This window comes from Erinaceus europaeus, chromosome 12 (genome assembly GCF_950295315.1).
Source record: "Erinaceus europaeus chromosome 12, mEriEur2.1, whole genome shotgun sequence".
NCBI classification, from domain to species: Eukaryota; Metazoa; Chordata; class Mammalia; order Eulipotyphla; family Erinaceidae; genus Erinaceus; species Erinaceus europaeus.
The window spans coordinates 47,644,315-47,664,133 of NC_080173.1; the positions used below are offsets into that span (position 1 = coordinate 47,644,315).

The 19,819-nt window shown below is 47.1% G+C and overlaps 1 protein-coding gene across 2 annotated transcripts in view; it reads left to right on the plus strand.

The window, feature by feature from the left end:
* Positions 1–369: 369 nt before the first annotated feature.
* Positions 370–19,819, plus strand: part of ACLY (ATP citrate lyase) — a 52,782-nt gene continuing 33,332 nt past the window's right edge. For both annotated transcript variants that reach the window (XM_060203503.1, XM_060203504.1), the window contains exons 1-11: positions 370–551; positions 1,809–1,931; positions 4,311–4,373; positions 5,298–5,488; positions 5,923–6,002; positions 8,354–8,484; positions 9,232–9,350; positions 13,417–13,553; positions 14,048–14,109; positions 15,924–16,041; positions 17,281–17,435. In XM_060203503.1, coding sequence (XP_060059486.1) covers positions 393–551; positions 1,809–1,931; positions 4,311–4,373; positions 5,298–5,488; positions 5,923–6,002; positions 8,354–8,484; positions 9,232–9,350; positions 13,417–13,553; positions 14,048–14,109; positions 15,924–16,041; positions 17,281–17,435 — 1,338 coding nt within the window. In that variant the 5' untranslated portion in view covers positions 370–392. The remainder of the gene's footprint in view (positions 552–1,808; positions 1,932–4,310; positions 4,374–5,297; positions 5,489–5,922; positions 6,003–8,353; positions 8,485–9,231; positions 9,351–13,416; positions 13,554–14,047; positions 14,110–15,923; positions 16,042–17,280; positions 17,436–19,819) is intronic.

Consider the following 19,819-nt stretch of genomic DNA (forward strand, 5'->3'; position numbering starts at 1 on the left):
CATGCAGGTATCCCTGGTCTTCCCATCCTTCTGTCTTATGCGCCAGGGTGAATGTGGTTCTGGGTGAACTCCTTTGCCTAGAGGGAGTGGAATCTGATTTGAGGCCAAAAGTCCCTAGGGATATGCCACCCTTGTTTTTCCTCACCATCTGCTCTCCCGTATTTCTTGGTTAGCTTCTCCAATTGCTTTGTGGGAGCTCCCTTTCTTCCATTCCTTCTGCTGGTGCAGACTTTTCTATCCTGACTGAAATGGGACCTGAGATCTGTTATATTGTCTGGGGTAGGAGGGCAGCTGGGCATGGCTACGCCCTGTAGAAGGAGATGGCACCTTCATTTCCCTGGCCCTTCTGACAGCTTCTTTTTCTCCAAGATAGAGCAGGTCCCTCTGCAGTCATGTCAGCCAAGGCGATTTCAGAGCAGACGGGCAAAGAACTCCTTTACAAGTACATCTGCACCACCTCGGCCATCCAGAACCGATTCAAGTATGCCCGCGTCACCCCCAACACAGACTGGGCTCGACTGCTGCAAGATCACCCTTGGCTGCTCAGCCAGGTAAGCCCCGGCCCCACGTTGGTGCTCCTTTGAGGGTTCTGGGAAGAGGAAGGCATCTGCTTGCTGGAGATATGCCTGTGGGGTCTTGGGATGGCAAATTGTCTGCATCAGTGGGGAGCGAATAATGGGGGACAGCCCGGTGTTCTGTTTTCACTTCTGGACTCTTCATATGGAAGCGCCTTGGCATGATATACAGACCTTGGGCTTGGACTGGAAAAGGGGAGTCCAGATTGTAGTTCCATTTATTAGCCATGTGGTTTGAGACTGGTATTGATTCCTTTCTCTCCCTCCTTTTCTTTCTTTCTTTCCTTCCTTCCCTCCCTCCTTCCTTCCTTCCTTCCTTCCTTCCTTCCTTCCTTCCTTCCTTCCTTTCACCAGAGCAGCTTAAGGTGGTGCTGGGAATTGAACCTGGGATATAGGAGCCTCAGGTGTGAAAGTCTCTTTGCATAAACATTATGTTATCTACCCCTGTCCTTTTTTTTTTCTCTCCCTCTTTTCTTTTTTAATAGAGACAGAGAAGAAGGGAGCGAGGGAGAGAGAGATGGAAAGAGAAATCGCAGCACCAAGGCTTTCTTCAATGTGCTTGAGGGCCAGGCTCTAACCTGAATCACACATGGCAAGGCAAAGTAGCTCACTATCCAAATAAGCTATTGGCCAGCCCTGAAGCTGGTCATTTTACCTGAATTTTAGCTTCCCTGTGACCTGTAAGGATTAGCAGAAACTGCTGTGTTGCCTGGCACTTGACTTCTTCTAGCGTTTGCCCTTCTTCCGTAGCCAGTCAACAGCATCAGGTTGAGCCTGATGTAAAGTTTCGAGACCTCCTTTGAATCTGGAGAGGTGGCAGTCGTTGACTATGTGGGTCATAGTCTGTCTGTAGCCGCAGGGGCACTTGACTGATGCTCAGTAAAAAGTAGATATTTACCCCCACACACACACATACACACCCCTCCCAGTGGATGTGTTAGGGCCATGGGGAAATGTAGCATTGTACTTTGTGTAGAATGACTGGTGACTCTGGGGAGGGGTGTGTGATCTGGAGTTTGAGAGCTCCCTCTCCTTAGATGCTGGCAGGTCATTGGTGGGGAGGCACTGGGGAGTGTAGGTGATCTTTGGCATGACCTTCAGTTAAGTGGGATGGATTGACATTAGGGGCAGAGTGGATTGGGAACCCCAGACTTGGGGTGCCTTTGAGTCCTTATGTTGTCACTTCTTGCACTTCCATTTTACTGTTCCAATTACAAATAATTCTTATTGCAGAGCTTGGTGGTCAAGCCAGACCAGCTGATCAAACGGCGTGGAAAGCTGGGCCTGGTTGGGGTTAACCTCACTCTAGATGGTGTCAAGTCCTGGCTGAAGCTGCGACTGGGACAGGAGGCCACTGTAAGTCTAGATATAGGATTGGGGTGGTGCTTATTCTCAATTCCCACAGTTAGGGAAATGGCAAAATGTGTAGCACAGATAACCAACCCCAAGTACAATTCCAGAACCATGTGTAAATGGTTCCTTTTTCTTTCTTTTTTAACCAGAGCACTGCTCAGCTCTGGCTTGTGGTGGTGTGGGGGATTGTTCCTGGGGCTTTGGAGCCTTAGACATGAGAGTCTCTTTGTGTAACCATTATGCTACCTACCCCCCAACCCCCAAATGGTTTCTTTAGTGACAATTTGGTGCTGGGACTCTGAAGCCCATTCTAGAAACTTATCTCTTTTCAATTTCTACAAAGGTTTTGGTAGTGTGTCATGACATGCATAGGTAAGAAGTAGATGGAAAAAGTTCAAGGAGGGGGTGGGTGGTAGTGTACCTGGTTAAGCACACATCAACATGCCCAAGAACCTGGTTTCAAGCGAACCCCCTCCCCACCTACAGGGGGGACACTTTCTCCCTCTCTGTTCCCCCTCCCATCTCAATTTTTCTCTGTCCTGTCAAATGAAGTAGGAAGGGCGGGGGGAAGGCTACCAGGAGCAGTAGATTCATAGTGCCAGCACTGAGCCCCAGCAGTAAATAATCCTGGTGGCAAAAAAAAAAAAAAAAGTTAAAGGAGATATAAAATCATTTCATCAGAGGTATTACTAGGCCAAGAACCTAGAATGAGATATTTAACATCAGAGAATAAATTCAATTCTTGGCTTGGCAATGAAGTTCAACTCTGCAGCTGAAAACTAAAGTGAAATGTGTTTTAGGAAGGTTTATGAATGTTCAGAAATAAAACTGCATCTCTTCTTGCTCTCAAAGGGATCTGGAGACATGAGGGAGGGAGTGGATTAAGGCTTAGGCTTGGGGAGAAGTATGGGCTATACATATAGCTAGCTTTGTTGCTTCTGGATTACTGTGGACCAGAGTGGGTGAGCTGCTCTTTTCCTTGGCTGACCTGAAAGTAGGATAAAGGAGGATAGAAATGTCTTTCTTACTGGGTGCTTTCAAACAGCCTTGTGAGTACAGAGGGTTCCTTGAGGTTGCACATGAACCCAGGGGCAAGGGGATCTTGATTTTTTGGGGGGTTTGTAAGCCTGTGAGCAGGGTGGAAGGCTTAGCAGTGTCCCCAGGGAGGTCCTCGTGCGCCCTTCTCTGCTGGCTGTTGGGGACGTCTGGAGCAGCAGGAGCAGCTCATTACCTCTGATGGATCACTGTCTGGTTCCTGACTCAGCAATGACGCACAGGAGGGCAGAAGGGCGGGGGCTCATGAGGGCTGTCTCATCTGGGCTGTCACCAGAGACCCACTCAATCTGATTAGCTCTGCTGGCCTGTTGTCCACAGCCAGCAAAGTCCATGGAAAAGTTTTCCCTGTCAAGCTGTCTCATCCTCTTCTGACCTATTATTCCCTGCTCAAACTCATATAATTGGGCTGGGCTTCCCTGCCTGTGTCCTGGTGTGGCCTCCATTTGTCTCTGCTTTTTAAACGGTATGACAACAGGCAGTGGGATAACTCCCCATTTTGTTGCTTTGGGGGTGGGTCAGTGTAACAGATCATCCTCCTCTGGACGATGTATAAGCTCAGTACATGCCAAAGTGTGGCTGGTCCAGGGTAAGCAGGTGAAAGGGGCCTCGGGAAGGCTTTGTTTTATCTTAATGATTTTATTTATTTATTTATTTATTTATTTTTCCCTCCAGGGTTATTGCTGGGCTCGGTGCCTGTACCATGAATCCACCGCTCCTGGAGGCCATTTTCCCCTCCTTTTGTTGCCCTTGTTGTTGTAGCCTTGTTGTGGTTATTATTATTGCCATTGTTGATGTTGTTCGTTGTTGGATAGGACAGAGAGAAATGGAGAGAGGAGGGGAAGACAGAGAGGGGGACAGAAAGATAGACACCTGCAGACCTGCTTCACCTGCTTGTGAAGCAACTCCCCTGCAGGTGGGGAGCCGGGGGCTCGAACTGGGATCCCTGCACTTTGCGCCACATGCGGTAATCCACTGCGCAACCGCCCGACCCCCTATCTTAATGATTTTAAACCAGAGCACTGCTCAGCTCTGGCTTATGGTGGTTCAGAGATTTAACCTGTGACTTCAGAGCATCAGGTATGAACACTTTTTTTTTCTTCCTTTTTTGATATAACCCTTATGCTGTTCCCCCAGTTCCTTCATTTACTTACTTAAGTCTGTTTCGTGATCCACTATGCTGTCTCCCTGGCATAAAACTTTTTTACTTTAGGGCTCTGTGACCATTTGACTTTTGTTTCAGGTGAAGGAGGTAATAATTCTTCCTTCAACCTTGGGGAACAATATGTGCTGTCTAGATCAACTTTACTTCCTTCAATCTGTCTGTAGGTTGGCAAGGCCAGAGGCTTCCTCAAGAACTTTCTGATTGAACCCTTTGTTCCACACAGTCAGGTATGTGTGAGGTGACTTCAGATACTTGGTGTTTGTCAACCCTAAAATAATGAAAGGAGAAAAACTTGAAGCTGATAGAGAAAAACCAGAGGGATTAGCTGTGCTTAAGGGGATCATGGAGCAGGGAACCCAGAGATCAGGTCATCAAGCAGGGAGGAAACAGCACTGGCAACAGGGCTTCTGGAATCAGAAGGATTTGAAAGCTAACCCTCTTCCCACATATCAAGTCACACTGGACCATCAGCTATGAATGCAGTGGCCTCTTCTGTCCCCAAGGGGACAATAGTGCTCAAGTGCTTTCTTCTCTTTAGTTTTTTTTTTTTTAAACAGAGCATTGCTCATCTTTGGCTTATGGTGGTATTGGTGATTGAACCTAGGAACAAGGTGCTTCAGGCATGAAAATCTTTTTGTTGTCTCCTTGGCCCATGGTCCCTCCTCCACCCCCCATTTTCTTTTTTAGTGAACCAAGAGTTGTGCATGATACTGAGTGACCTAGGCACAGCTTTTTGTTGTTGTTGTTGTTCTGCATTTTGAGAGAAAGGTCATACCAGCAAAGCACTGCTCCATCATTTATGGTAATATCCAGTGCTCACATGTGGTGCTGGACCTTGAACCAAGGGCCTAAAACATAGTAAGCATACACTATTTGTTGAGTCAACTCCCAGGCCCCAAGTGAATATTTTCTACCTTTTTTTTGTTGCCCTAGCATACTCTTAGCTCTGTTTTATGGTGGTGCAGGAGATTGAACCTGGTCCTGGGAACTTCAGGCATGAAATTCTGTTTTACTACCAATGGCACTTTCTCCCTGACCTCTACCAGGTTTCAGAAATGAAGCACAGGTTGGACCCCTCTGCTGGTGGGGGGCAGCCTTGTGCTCCCCAGTTCAGTGCCTCTCACCACATGCTACCCCCCTTCCTTTGCCAGGCGGAGGAGTTCTATGTCTGCATCTATGCTACCCGAGAAGGGGACTACGTCCTTTTCCACCATGAGGGGGGTATGGATGTGGGTGACGTAGATGCCAAAGCCCAGAAGCTGCTTGTTGGTGTGGATGAGAAGCTGAATCTTGAGGATATCAAGAAACACCTGTTGGTCCATGCCCCTGCAGACAAGAAAGAGTTGAGTGATGGGGTGTTCAGGGAGGTGGTAGTGGGGAACATATTCTGGACACAGCATAAAGAGGGCAGAGTGGTCTTCCTTATCTGGGCACCCAGATCTGCTCCCAGTAGCTGCCTGGGAGGTGGAGAGCAGGCAGTAGGCATTGCCTCTCCCTGTCCTGTAGAGAGGGAGCTGGCTCAGACTTATGGATACAGCCTGCGTACCTCACCTCCCTGCCCCTGTCTGCCGGCTGCCAGCTCCTGCTCTTGAGTATGACAGCTCCGTTCCATCTCAGTAGCTGAAGAGTGATGTCCAGGGATCAGAGTTTGCAAAGAAAGGGAGGGATTGGCAGGGCTAGTGCCGGGAAGTGGAATGTCAGCAATGGTGAGGGATGGCTGCCGGGGTGTGCTGCCACTCTCACCTCCTAATGGAGTCCCTCTCTCCTCCCCTCTAGGATCCTGGCCAGCTTCATCTCTGGTCTCTTCAATTTCTATGAGGATCTGTACTTCACCTACCTCGAGATCAACCCCCTTGGTAACTTGCTTTGGTGGGACAAGGGGTGGGCATGGAGCAAGGGCTGTAGGTATGACGGGGTCCCGACCCTGGTTTGATGTTTGGAGGGCCGGACCCCTGTTTATAGAGTCATTTTCATAGGGATGCACATGTATCCAGAGGGATCTCTACATTCTCACAGGCAGATTCCTGTTGCTGGATTCTGCAGAAGACAATGATTATTCTCCCTCACCTCTTTTTAGTTTTTGTTTTAAACGACTCCAGCTTTCCTTGGTTTCCGATCGTCCTACGATGGGGAAATTGCTTTTGATCTGCGAGTCCTGTGGCTGTTCAGTCAGTGGGTCAGCACTTGACTTCAGGTCCTTCTTTCCTCTCAGTGCCCCAGCTCCTCTCCTTCTGCCTCCTTCCTGGAGCTGGTCAATCATTGACCCCCAAAGCTGGGAAGGTAGATCTCCATCTAAACTCTCAGTTTATCAAAGAGAAGGCAGGTGGCATGGACTGGCTCTGGCCAGGGCTTCTCAGGGCAAAGTCCTGATTCTAGATTCCAGCTGGGCTTGCAGCTCCTCTAATGGACCAGATGGCTGTGTGCTAACTTAATTAGCTAAATGGCCATGGGGGAAGGGGAAGATGGATGTTCAGTGAGGCGCAGAAAATGAACCCTCCTGGCTAGGGGCCCAGTGCACCTCCTGGCTTCTTCCCCTGACAGAGACTTCCCTGGGCGGGACCCTAGGAAACCTAGTTGTGCACACCAGCAGGGTCTTCTGACAGCATCCTGCCTTTTAAACACTTTTTTTTTTCTCTCTAATGACTGAGCTATAGATGGGTGAATGGTTAAAAGCTTAAGGCAACTTGTAAAAGTGTTTACAAATTATCCTATCAACTAAAACACTTCTCATATTACCTGTAGGTCAGAGAGTGGAGAGCTGATCTCACAGGATTCATTTTTCCTTCAGTTGGGTGGGTGGTCTCCATAAGGGCCATTCTGGTTTTTGCTGTACTATTATTATTGTTATTATTATTATAAAGATTTTTTTTTTTTTAATTTATGAGAAAAATAGGAGGAGAGAGAAAGAACCAGACATCACTCTGGAACATGTGCTGCTGGAGATCGAACTCAGGACCTGATGCTTGAAAGTCCAAAGCTTTATCACTGTGTCACCTCCGGACCACTATTTTTATGATTTTTTAAATTAAATTTTTCCCCATTGCTGTTGTTTTACAAAAGTCTGCTCAGCTCCAACTTAGAGTGGTGTTGGAGACTGAACCTGGGACTTTGGTACCTCAGACATGAACATCTTTTTTTTTTAAATCTTTATATGATAGAGACAGAAATCAAGAGGGAGGGGTCAGGTGGTAACGCAGCGGGTTGTGCACACATGGCACAAAGGACAAAGACCCGGCGTAAGGACACCTGTTCGAGTCCCCGGCTCCCTGCCTATAGGGGGTTTGCTTCACAGGTGGTGAAACAGGTCTGCAGGTGTCTGTCTTTCTCTCCCTCCTCTGTCTTCCCCATCTCTTTTCATTTCTCTCTGTCCTATCCAACAATGACATCAGTAACAACAATAATAACCACAACAATGATAAAACAACAAGAGCGGGAGTCGGGCTGTCTGTAGCGCAGCGGGTTAAGCGCAGGTGGCGCAAAGCACAAGGACCGGCATAAGGATCCCGGTTCGAACCCCAGCTCCCCACCTGCAGGGGAGTCGCTTCACAGGCGGTGAAGCAGGTCTGCAGGTGTCTATCTTTCTCTCCCCGTCTTCCCCTCCTCTCTCCGTTTCTCTCTGTCCTATCCAACAACGACGACAACAATAATAATAACTACAACAATAAAACAACAAGGACAACAAAAGGGAATAAATAAATAAAATAAAATATTAAAAAAAAAACAAGAGCAACAAAAAGGAAAAAAAAATAGCCTCCAGGAGCAGTGGATTCATGGAGGCAAAATAGATAAATACAAAATAAAAAAGAAATTAAGAGGGAGGATATATATATATATATATATATATATATATATATAGAGAGAGAGAGAGAGAGAGAGAGAGAGAGACAGAAGATACCTGCAGCCCTGTTTCACCACTTGTAAAGCTTTCCCCTTGCAGGTGGGGAGACCAGGGGCATAAATCCACGTCTTGCACATTGTAACGTGTGCTCAACCAGGTTCAGCACCACCTGGCCCCATGAACATTTCTTGCATTACCATTATAGTATCTCCCTAAGCCCCATTCTGGTTCCTTGTCAAGATAGGGTATGGTTAGGTCTGGGTGGGCTCTCAATGCAGTGGTTTGTGGGGGGAATCTGTGAGAAGGGTTTGGCACCTGGTGGTTGTTCTCTGCCTGGGGCTAGTGCTGATCCCTCTGCTTTCTTTTTAGTGGTGACCAAAGATGGCGTTTATGTCCTTGACTTGGCCGCCAAGGTGGATGCTACAGCTGACTACATCTGCAAAGTGAAATGGGGTGACATAGAGTTCCCTCCCCCCTTTGGGCGGGAGGCTTATCCAGAGGTAAGACTGGTTTGGGGGAGAGATGGAAAGTGATGGGGGCTAGTGAGGAGAATGATTGACTAATTGTTGGCCTCCCTCATGGATTGTATATTTGGCAGGGAGAGGAAGGCCAAGAACCATTTAATTTTCTTAAAACCCCAAGGGGAGTGAGGGTAGGAGTCAGCCAAACCTCTGAATCCCAGCCAGAAATCCTTTTAGACTTCTCTCTCAATCAACCACCCTAAGCTCTTAACTTGATTTGTTGTTTCTTGATAATTCTAAGTGACTCCCTCTAATTCTGTCAGGAAAGTAGCTCTCTCAGCCACTTGCTGAGAATTTTAATTGCATCTTCCCACCCTGTTCTGAGAGCGGTCCTCACAGCAGGAGGCTTGGTGTTCTGAGCTGAGTAGCTAGAGGTTGGAGGGGTGTGTGTGTAGTTCCTCTTGGTTGAAGCAGGATGGCATAGGAGAGTGACATAGTGAGGCCTGGGACTTGGGCAGAAGACAGGATTTTAAGGTGGAGAGAAAAGGGTTAGGAACTTTGTCCCTAGACAGTGACTGTTGCCATGAGTAGTTGCAGTGCTTGAAGACACCATTACGCTTTCTCCCAGACACAGGGACCCTGTATAATCCTTTTCCCCTCTCCTACTAAGGAAACTGAAGACATGACCTCTTTCTGTGTCTCTGGGTTAGAGGAGAGGGGGCCTGGGGTCTGGGGCCTGGTAAAGAGCATGCTCCCCAGGGCCCACCTGTTGCTTTTTGTCTCTAGGAGGCCTACATTGCAGACCTGGATGCCAAAAGTGGGGCGAGCCTGAAGCTGACTTTACTAAATCCTAAGGGAAGAATCTGGACTATGGTGGCCGGAGGCGGTGCCTCTGTCGTCTACAGGTGACTGAGGGGACTGCTGAAGGGATCGTAGCCTTGGTCTGCACACCTGGCCTGGATCAGATTGCTTCACCTGGTCAGGGTGGGGGGTGGTCTCCATGCAGTTTCTCATCTCAGAGCAGAGACTGTGTACAGTGTCTGTTGTACCTTATTTGCTTCAGTGAAACCTTAATTTTTTTTTTCAGCTTAATAAGAGAAAGAGGGAGTCGGGCGGTAGTGCAGTGGGTTAAGTGCATGTGGCGCAAAGTGCAAGGAAGGGCTTAAGGACCCCGGTTCTAGCCTCCGGTTCCCCACCTGCAGGGGGTTTGCTTCACAGGCGGTGAAGCAGGTCTGCCAGTGTCTTTCTCCCCCTCTCTGTCTTCTCCTCCACTCTCCATTTCTCTCTGTCCTATCTAATAATGATGACATCAGTAACAACAATAACGACAAGGGCAACAAAAGGGAAAATAAATAAATATTTAAAAAATTAAGAAAAATAAGAGAAAGATACCAGAGTGCCACTCCATGCTGTGATTGTGCATATATATATATATATATTTTTTTTTTTCCCCTTTTTGCCTCCAGGGTTATAGCTGGGGCTCAGTGCCAGCACTACTAATCCACTGCTCCTGGAGGCATTTTTCCCATTTTGTTGCCCTTATTGTTATTGTTGCCATTGCTCCTGTTGTTGGATAGGACAGAGAAATCGAGAGAGGAGAGGAGACAGGGAGAAAAAGACACCTGCAGACCTGCTTCACTGCTTGTGAAGTGACCTGCTCTACATGTGGGGAGCCGGGGGCTCGAACTGGGGTCCTTATGCAGGTCCTTACGCTTTGTGTCATGTGCGCTTAACCCGCTGAAGTATACTGCCCAACCCGTTTGTATATTTTTTAACGTGGGGCTTCACACAGACAAGGAATATGCTTTACATGCTAAGCTACCTCTCTGACCTCTCTGCTAAACCCAAACTAATTGACTGCTATTAGTTTGAGTATTTTTTTGGCCACCAGAGTTATTGCTGGGGCTTGGTGCTGGCAGTATGAATCCTCTGTTTCCAGCAGCCTTTTTTTTTTTTTTTTTTTTTTTACTTATTTTCCCTTTTATTGCCCTTGTTGTTTTTTATTGTTGTAGTTATTGTTGTTATTGATGTTGTTGTTGTTGGATAGGACAGAAGTGGAGAGAGATGGGGAAGACACCTGCAGACCTGCTTCACCACCTGTGAATTGACTTCCCTGCAGGTGGGGAGCCTGGGGGTCGAACCGGGATCCTTATGCCGGTTCTAGCACTTTGTGCCATGTGTGCTTAACCCGCTGCGCTACTGCCTGACTCCCTCTTTTTTTTTTTTTTTTTTGCCTTTCTATTTTGTTGTAATAGGACAGAGAAATTGAGAGGGGATGGGAGATAGGGAGAGAGAAAAATAAGGCACCTACAGACTGCATCATCACTTGTGAAGTATTCCCCCTGCAGGTGGGGAGTGGGGGCTCGAACCTTATATTCTTGCATATGGTAATGTGCGTGCTTAACTGAGTGCACTATTGCCCGGCCCTTTTTAACATTTTTTTGTTTTTAATTTAAAGAGAGATAAAAAATGGAGAGGAGGGGAGAGACCAGAGCACTACTTAGCCTTGGCATATCTCAATGTCAGTGATTGAATCTGGGCCTTTTGGGGCCTCAGACATGCAAGTCCTGTGCTCTAGTGTTGAGCTAGTTCCCTGGCCCGTATTTTAATTTATTTTTATGGATTTACTTTATTTACACAATTTTATTGTTAAAGATTTCATTTATTTATTTATTCATGAGGAAGACAGGAGGAGATAGAAAGAACCAGACATCACTCTGGTACATGTGCTGCCAGGGATTGAATTTAGAACCTCATGCTTGAGAGTCCAATGCTTTATCCATTGCACCACCTCCTGCACCATTATATGAGAGTTTTATATGAGATAGTGTCAGAGAAAGAAGCCAGAGTACCACTCTAATACATGCATTGTAGAGGATTGAATTAGGCTTGCAAGGCTGTATGTTTTGAGGGTACTATTTCACACCTCTTTGTGATGTGTGTTACCATACCATTCCCACCACAAAGAACCTGCATCCCTCCAGTGTCTCCCTGCAGCCAACTTTGTTGGCCCCTCCACCTTTGCAGCCTTTTTCACCTCCCTCTGACTTCCTGCTTTGATTCTGTCGTCAGAGTCCAAGGACTCTGTGTGTGTATGTGTTTTATATTTATTTATTTTCCCTCTTGTTGCCCTTGTGTTTTAACATTTTTATATTTATTTATTTCCTTTTGTTGCCCTTGTTGTTTTATTGTTGTAGTTATTATTGTTGTTATTGATGTCATTGTTATTGTCGTTGTTGGATAGGACAGAGAGAAATGGAGAGAGGAAGGGGAAGACAGAGAGGGGGAGAGAAAGACAGACACCTGCAGACCTGCTTCACCGCCTGTGAAGAGACTCCCCTGCAGGTGGGGAGCCAGAGGCTCAAACCGGGCTCCTTACACTGGTCCTTGTGCTTTGCACCACGTGCGCTTAGCTCGCTGTGCTACCACCTGACTCCCGTTGCCCTTGTTTTTTATTGTTGTTGTAGTTATTATTGTTATCACTGATGTCATCATTGTTGCATAGGACAGGGAGAAATGGAGAGAGGAGGGGAAGAAAGAGGGGGAGAGAAAGATAGAGACCTACAGACCTGCTTTACCACCTGTGAAGTGACCTCCCTGCAGGTGGGGAACCCGGGGCTCGAACTGGGATCCTTACGTCGGTCCTTGCGCTCTGTGCCACTTGCGCTTCACCCGCTGCGCTACCACCTGACCACCCCATAGTTGTAACTCTTATAATCAGTGGTAGAAAGGTATAGCAAATTTAAAAAAATGAAGCAGAGGGCCGGACAGTTTGTGCACCAGGTTAAGTGCACATAGTGTGAAGCACAGGGACTGGTGCAAGGGTCCTGGTCGAGCCCTCGGCTCCCTGACTGAGCGCCCGGCTCCCTGCCTGCAGGGTGGTCGCTTCACAAGCAGTAGAATAGATCCGTAGGTGTCTTTCTTTTTTCTTTAAATTTTATTTTTTTCTTTTTATTTTTTTCACCTTTTGTTATTGCTGTCATTGTTGTTGGATAGGACAGAGAGAAATGGAGAGAGGAGGAGAAGGTAGAGGGGGAGAGAAAGATAAACACTTGTGATGCGACTCCCCTGCAGGTGGGGAGCTGGGGGCTTGAAATGGGATCCTGATGCCAGTCCGTGCGCGCTTTCTGCCATATGCGCTTAACCCGCTATGCCACTGCCTGGCTCCCTGTAGTTGTCTTTCTTTCTCTCCTCCTCTTTTCCCCTCCTCAATTTCTTTCTGTCCTATCCAACAAGAACAAAGGGAAAAAAAAAAAGGAAATATGGCTGCCAGGAGCAGTGTATTCATAGTGTAGACACTGAACCCCAGTGATAATCCTAGAGGCAAAAAAAAAAAAAAAAAAAAGGCTGAAAGCCAACAGCACCAGACACATACCTCCTTTTCCAATAGCACCAAGCACTTCCCTTCTCCCCAGCCAGGTCACCATGGTGACCATGTAGTTGAGTGTCCTTCCAGGCCATTTAGTACCTGTATAAATATTCATATTTTTACACTTTGTAGAAATATGCCCTTTGCAATCATTGGTGCTCTTCCCCCCACACACACACACATACTAAAAGCACAGTAGGCTCTTGTTTGCTTCTAGACCTGTAATCTGCCGCATTCTCTCTGGGCTCAGCTGGATCCTATCCTGTGGTCACAGCAGTTTTACTTCTCCCTTGAGCAGCCTAGCCAGAGTCCTAGAGAGAGAGGAGGAGGGGGAGCGAACATTTTTTTTTTTTTTTGCTGGGAGGTACTTGTTCATTTCGCCCTCTTTTGTGGGGTTTTGGGACTAGTAGAGCACACTGCCCACAGGTTTCTGATGTGGCAGTTAGCTTTCAAGTGTTCCTTGCATGAAGTTTGAGGGACCCAGGGCCAAAAGGACAGTTTTGTAAGATAACATCAAGGCTCTCGGTGCTTGAGCATGTCCTCCCAGGTCCAGGGCTGCCTCTGGAATGGGCCCTAGCCCTCTCTTCTGTGTCTCCTGCTAGTGACACCATCTGTGACCTGGGGGGTGTCAACGAGCTGGCAAACTACGGGGAGTACTCGGGTGCACCCAGCGAGCAGCAGACCTATGACTACGCCAAGACAATCCTCTCCCTCATGACCCGGGAGAAGCACCCTGACGGTGAGACACACTGCTTGCCAGGGTGGAGCCACCATGGGCTTAGAGATAGTGAAGTTGTGGTGTTTAGCTTCTGGTCTGTTTCCCCTACTGTACTGTGGGCAGTAACAGCATCTGTCCCTGTGTTGAGAGGGCAAGGAGTTGATGTAAATCAAACTGCCTGGCTCCCTGCACCGTATCTGGGGATAAAACATACCAGTGTCCATTCCCTGGAGGTAGATAGTGAGAGATTCCCAGGGGTATCTAGAAACCAAGCTAGGTTTCTGAACGCTGGCTCAGTAAGCATGTCATAGATTCTGGGGATCTGAATTAGTTAGCCAGCCACCTGGACAGTTGAGCTGGTAAGGCTGGATAGACACCACAGTTGTCTTCACAGTGGGGGAACTCTTGCACATGTGTGCCCCCTCATTTGCATTTCTATTAAGATGTTCTACCTTTCTAACTCTCCTTACACCCCCCCACACCCCCTTTTCCCCCTTTCTTACTCCAAAACCCAGGCAAGATTCTCATCATTGGAGGCAGTATTGCAAACTTCACCAATGTGGCTGCCACATTCAAGGTAACCAGGAACAGGGGCCTTGAGCAGTTTCTGCAGCACTGGGTTTGGGTTTGGGCTTGGGAGTTTGGGGAAAGGGGACAAAAGGGGATCCCTGCAAGCAAAGTTTGAAGCAGAAAGAAGCAAGTTCCTGTGAGTTACCCAGTTCTGGTAGGGGCACTTGTTCTAGGATCCCTTGCTGGGGAGGCAGAAGGCCCTGGGATAGATCTGCAGCTGGAGTTGTGGGTCTCTGGATGAGCAGCTGGGCTGTGATCCTTCCCAAAATTAGTGGGGAGAAGGTGGATTCCTGCCTCTCTACCTTTCTACCTTTTTAGATGAGGGGGAGAGGGAGTGAGAGAGAATTTTACTTTATCTTTATTTATTTATTTATTTATTTTCCCTTTTGTTGTCCTTGTTTTTTTATTGTTGTAGTTATTGTTGTTAATGATGTCGTTGTCATTGGATAGGACAGAGAGAAATGGAGAGAGGAGGGGAAGACAAAGAAAGAGAGAGAAAGATAAGACACCGGCAGGCCTGCTTCACCCACATGTGAAGCGACTCCCCTGCAGGTGGGGAGCCAGGGGCTTGAACAGGGGTCCTTATGCTGGTTCTTGTGTTTCGCACCACGTGCGCTTAACCTGCTGTGCTACCACTCGACTCCTGAGAGAATTTTGCTAGGGCCTCACATATGTACAAATCTCTCTGGGGACAACCCCTTTCTTCCAGAAGACCAGAGTATCACTCTGGCACAATAGGGATTGAACTTGGGACCTCGTGTTTGTAAGTCGGGCACTTTACCCACAGCACCACTTCCCAGGCTTCATGGACCTTCATTTTAAGCTCTTTGCTGATAGTGTCTCATTCTTGCAAAGCTGGTTTTGGTGTTCAACCTTTTCTTCCAAAGATTGGAATGAAGAAAATATTTTGATGATCTGGCCTTCCAGTTTGTCTACCCAGGAGCCCAGCAACCTGAGTTCCACGCATAGGGCTGGGGTGTGGACACATGGGTTAGGGCAAGTGTCACTAATGGTCAAGAAGGATGGCAGGACTGACAAAGTCTCCAGACTCAGAGTAGTTCTTTAGTAAGTGTGGCAGTTCAAGAGGAACAGGAACTTTTTTTTTTTTTTTTTTAATATTTATTTTATTTATTCCCTTTTGTTGCCCTTGTTGTTTTATTGTTGTAGTTATTATTGTTGTTGTCGTTGTTGGATAGGACAGTGAGAAATGGAGAGAGGAGGGGAAGACAGAGAGGAGGAAAGAAAGATAGACACCTGCAGACCTGCTTCACCGCCTGTGAAGCGACTCCCCTGCAGGTGGGGAGTCGGGGTTCGAACCGGGATCCTTATGCTGGTCCTTGTGCTTTGCGCCACCTGCGCTTAACCCGTTGCGCTACAGCCCGACTCCCGGAACTATTTGTTAATACTGTCATTTAAGTTGACTATATGTAGTTCAGAGAACTCTTTCATAGGACTCCAGCATAGATACTCCTCCAGCTTGCAATAAGATAATAAGAATGACTGTAGGTAGGGTGAGAGGGAAGCAGAATCTAGCTGTCATGGGAAATGTAGGGATCCCATGTCAAAGGGTATCTGTCACCCCTAGGCACTTAGTTCTCACGTCAGTGACATTCCAAGAGCTGGTGTGTCCTAGTCTCGTGCACTACTTTTCTGTGCATGCAAAGTTCTTGACTGCTGGGGCCTGCCATACATGATGAAAAGTGACCCATGTCCTATTCACCCAGGTACCATGATGTATAGAGCATGAGTGTTTATTACGGTTATAAGTAATTGGTTTGTATCTTAATTTTAGTCACATGCTTGTTCTTTTTGTGCTTCCAGGGCATCGTAAGAGCGATTAGAGATTTTCAGGGCCCTTTGAAGGAGCATGAGGTCACAATCTTTGTCCGAAGAGGTGGCCCTAACTACCAGGAGGGCTTGCGGGTGATGGGGGAAGTTGGTAAGTTGGGGGGGCTGTCTCTCCTTCCTACCCTGAGTGCTGGTGGACTGCCTTCTTGGATTCTTGGAAGAGCGCCAACCTCTGGAGACCTCCATGCTCTCCCACTCCCCTTTATCTGGTGCTACAGTTCACTTCTTTCACTCTGCCTTTCTCTGACATTGAGAATGTAGGCTTCCTAGACTGAAGCCCCAAACTTCAGAGTGGGTAGAAAAGCTATCTCATGGGAGCCGGGCAGTAGCGCAGCGGGTTAAGTGCACATGACACAAAGCTCCAGGACCAGCTCAAGGATCCTGGCTTGAGCCCCCGGCTCCCCACCTGCAGGGAGGTCGGACCCAGGTTCAAGCCCCTGGTCACCACCTGCAGGGGGGATTCTTCATATGTGGTGAAGCAGGGCTGCAATAATAATAAATTAGAAAAGAAAAGCTTTCTTGCCCAGCTATTTACTTAACAGATATTTGCAGAATGCTTGTTTTTTTTTCTTTCTTTTTATTTTTTTAAACTTTTTTATTATATTTATTTTCCCTTTTCTTGCCCTTGTTTTTTATTGTTCTAGTTATTGTTGTTATCTATGTCGTCATTGTTGGATAGGACAGAGAGAGAAATGGAGAGAGGAGGGGAAGACGGGGAGAGAAAGACAGACACCTGCAGACCTGCTTCAATGCCTGTGAAGCTACTCCCCTGCAGGTGGGAAGCCGGGGGCTCGAACCGGGTTCCTTACGCCAGTCCTTGCGCTTTGCGCCACGTGCACTTAACCTGCTGCGCTACCACCCGACTCCCCAGAATGCTTGTTCTTTGCTGATCACCATACTGAGCATTGGAGTGTCAGCCACACATGTGTCAAACTCACACAGTTGAGAAATCGAAATGTCATGAAGGTCAGCACAGCAGGGTAAAGGGACAGACAGTGTGGGGAGGGGACAGGCATTCTCAAGTGGGGTAATCAGAGTGCTTGACTGCGAAGACCTCAAAGAAAGAGGGAGAGACTCATGTCTGAGGTTCCAGAGTCTCAGGTTCAATCCCCCTGTACCATCATAAGCTAGAGCTGAGTTATGCTCTGGTTTAAAAAAATCGCCTGGTGGTGACAGTATGACAGCTGACTGTCCAGTTCTGGATAACTGGTCTTGCATAGAGGAAGGATTAGATATCATGCAGAGCTCCAGAGGGGCCTTTGCAGAGTCATTTGGACTTGAACTCTTTTAAGTGAAGATTTGGTTGATGGTTCTTTTCCCTCCCTCACAGGAAAGACCACAGGGATCCCCATCCATGTTTTTGGCACTGAGACACACATGACAGCCATTGTGGGCATGGCCCTGGGCCACAGGCCCATCCCCAACCAGCCGCCCACAGCAGCCCACACAGCAAACTTCCTCCTCAATGCCAGTGGGAGCACTTCGGTAAGTGCTAGCTTTCTCTCTGATTAGAGTGCTGAAAGGACCAGGCCTTATTTCCCGAGACAGATCAAAGCATCTGTTTGGTCATATGCGCTGCTGGGAGGTAAGCCCAAGCCCGAAGTATCATCCTGGAAAGCATACACTCTACCTACTGAGTAACCTCCCAGGTGGCTTCAATTAATTAATTAATTAATTAGATTTGCTTAATATCTTGAACTTGGGGTGGTTAGGTTGGTCAGGGTCTTATGCATGCATAATTTCACTGCTTTGGCCAGCTTTTTCATTCAGTCAGAGACAAAGACAGAAAAGAAATACTACAACATTAGAGAGTCTTCTAGTACCGTAGCACCTCCCATGTAATACCAACTCAAACTACAGATAAACAGATAGAATGTCTCTCTGAGCCTTTGACTTCTGAAGTCATATTTACTTTTTTTTTTTTTTTTTGGCATATTTACTTTTTTACTGGGTTGGAGGGGCAGATACAAGAACAACATTCAACCCTGGCATATGCAGTGCTGGAGATTAGATCTAGGACCTCAGGCTTGCATATCCTGTGCTTTACTGCTGAGTTATTATTATTTTTTTATTATTTTGTTCATTTATAAAAAGGAAACACTGACAAAACCATAGGATAAGAGAGGTACAACTCCACACAATTCCCACCACCAGAGCTCTGTATTCCATCCCCTCCCTTGATAGCTTTCCTGTTCTTTAACCCTCTGGGAGTATGGACCCAAGGTCACTGTGGGATGCAGAAGGTGGAAGGTCTGGCTTCTGTAATTGCTTCCCCGCTGAACATGGGCATCAGCAGGTTGATCCATACTCCCAGCCTGCCTCTCTCTTTCCCTAGTGGGGTGGGGTTCTGGGGAATCAAAGCTCCAGGACACATTGGTGGGGTTGTCTGTCTAGGGAAGTCAGGCTGACATCATGTTAGCATCTGGAACCTGGTTGCTGAAAAGAGAGTTAACATAGAAAGCCAAACAAGTTGTTGATTAATCATGAACGTAAAGGCTGGAATAGTGCAGATAAAGAGTTGGAGGGGGGGGTCTCCGTTTTGTAGATAGCTAGTAGGCATATTTTAGTTATATTCCAAAGGGCTGGTTTTGTTGTTGTTTTCCGTGAGCCTGAAATCTGATATGCAGGTGGATCCAAGTTAATTGTCTGGGGAGATGATGTCAGGGCTGGAAAAAGGACCAGAACGCTGGATCAGGGAAGAGAGTAGCTCCCTAATATGGGAAAGGTATATAAATATTGTTGACTGTAATCCTCATCGATTTGATCTGATCTGGGGCCCATATTCAGCTTAGGAGCCTGTGTGACCTCTGCATGCCTATAGATATGAGCTCACGTTCTGTTGTTATGAGTAGGAATGTTCCAAGCTGCCCCAATTTCAGGACCCATTTTCCTCAGGTGTAGCATAGAGTATTTTTGTTGTCCAGCCTCCCTTTGGAGGATGGAACATCTCTACCATTGTTGATCCAAGTTGAGGGCAAGGTCTTATGTGGGCCCACAAAGGGGTCTGTTTTTTTTGTTCCTGATAGAGATGACCAGTAACAATGGAGAGAGGGATTTATTCAAGGTCTAGGCCACTGCTGAGTTATTTAAGATCAGTGTTTTTTTTTTTTTTTAAAAAAAAAACAGGTCACCTGTGTTTCTCTGTATACTTTTTTAAAAGATTTATTTTTAAAGATTTATTTATTCCCTTTTGTTGCCCTTGTTTTCTTGTTGTGGTTATTGCTGTCTTCGTTGTTGGATAGGACAGAGAGAAATGGAGAGAGGAGGGGAAGACAGAGAGGGGGAGAGAAAGATAGACACCTGCAGACCTGCTTCACTGCCTGTGAAGCGACTCCCCTGCAGGTGGGGAGTCAGGGCCTCAAACCTGGATCCTTACGCAGGTCCTTGCGCTTTGTGGCACGCTACTGCCCAACTCCCTTTTTAAAATATTTTTAAAATATTTATTTATTCCCTTTTGTTGCCCTTGTTGTTTTATTGTTATAATTATTATTGTTGTTATTGATGTCATTGTTGTTGGCTAGGACAGAGAGAAATAGAGAGATGAGGGGAAGACAGAGAGGGGGAGAGAAAGATAGCGACCCCCTTGCAGGTGGGGAGCCAGAGACCCTAACCGGGATTTTTACATCCGTCCTTGCGCTTTGCGCTACCTTCACTTAACCTGCTGTGCTGCCGCCTGACTCCCAAGGTCAATGTTTTTCATGATCCTGGTCCTTGCGCTTTGTGTCATGTGCATTTAACCTGCTGTGCCACTGCCTGGCTCCCAAGATCAGTCTTTTTCAAACCAGACTTGAGTTTGACTCTGCAGTGGGAGAGACCCTGAAAATGTTGCATCAGTTCAGAGCTTGTTTGCTCTTCTGTACATCATGAGT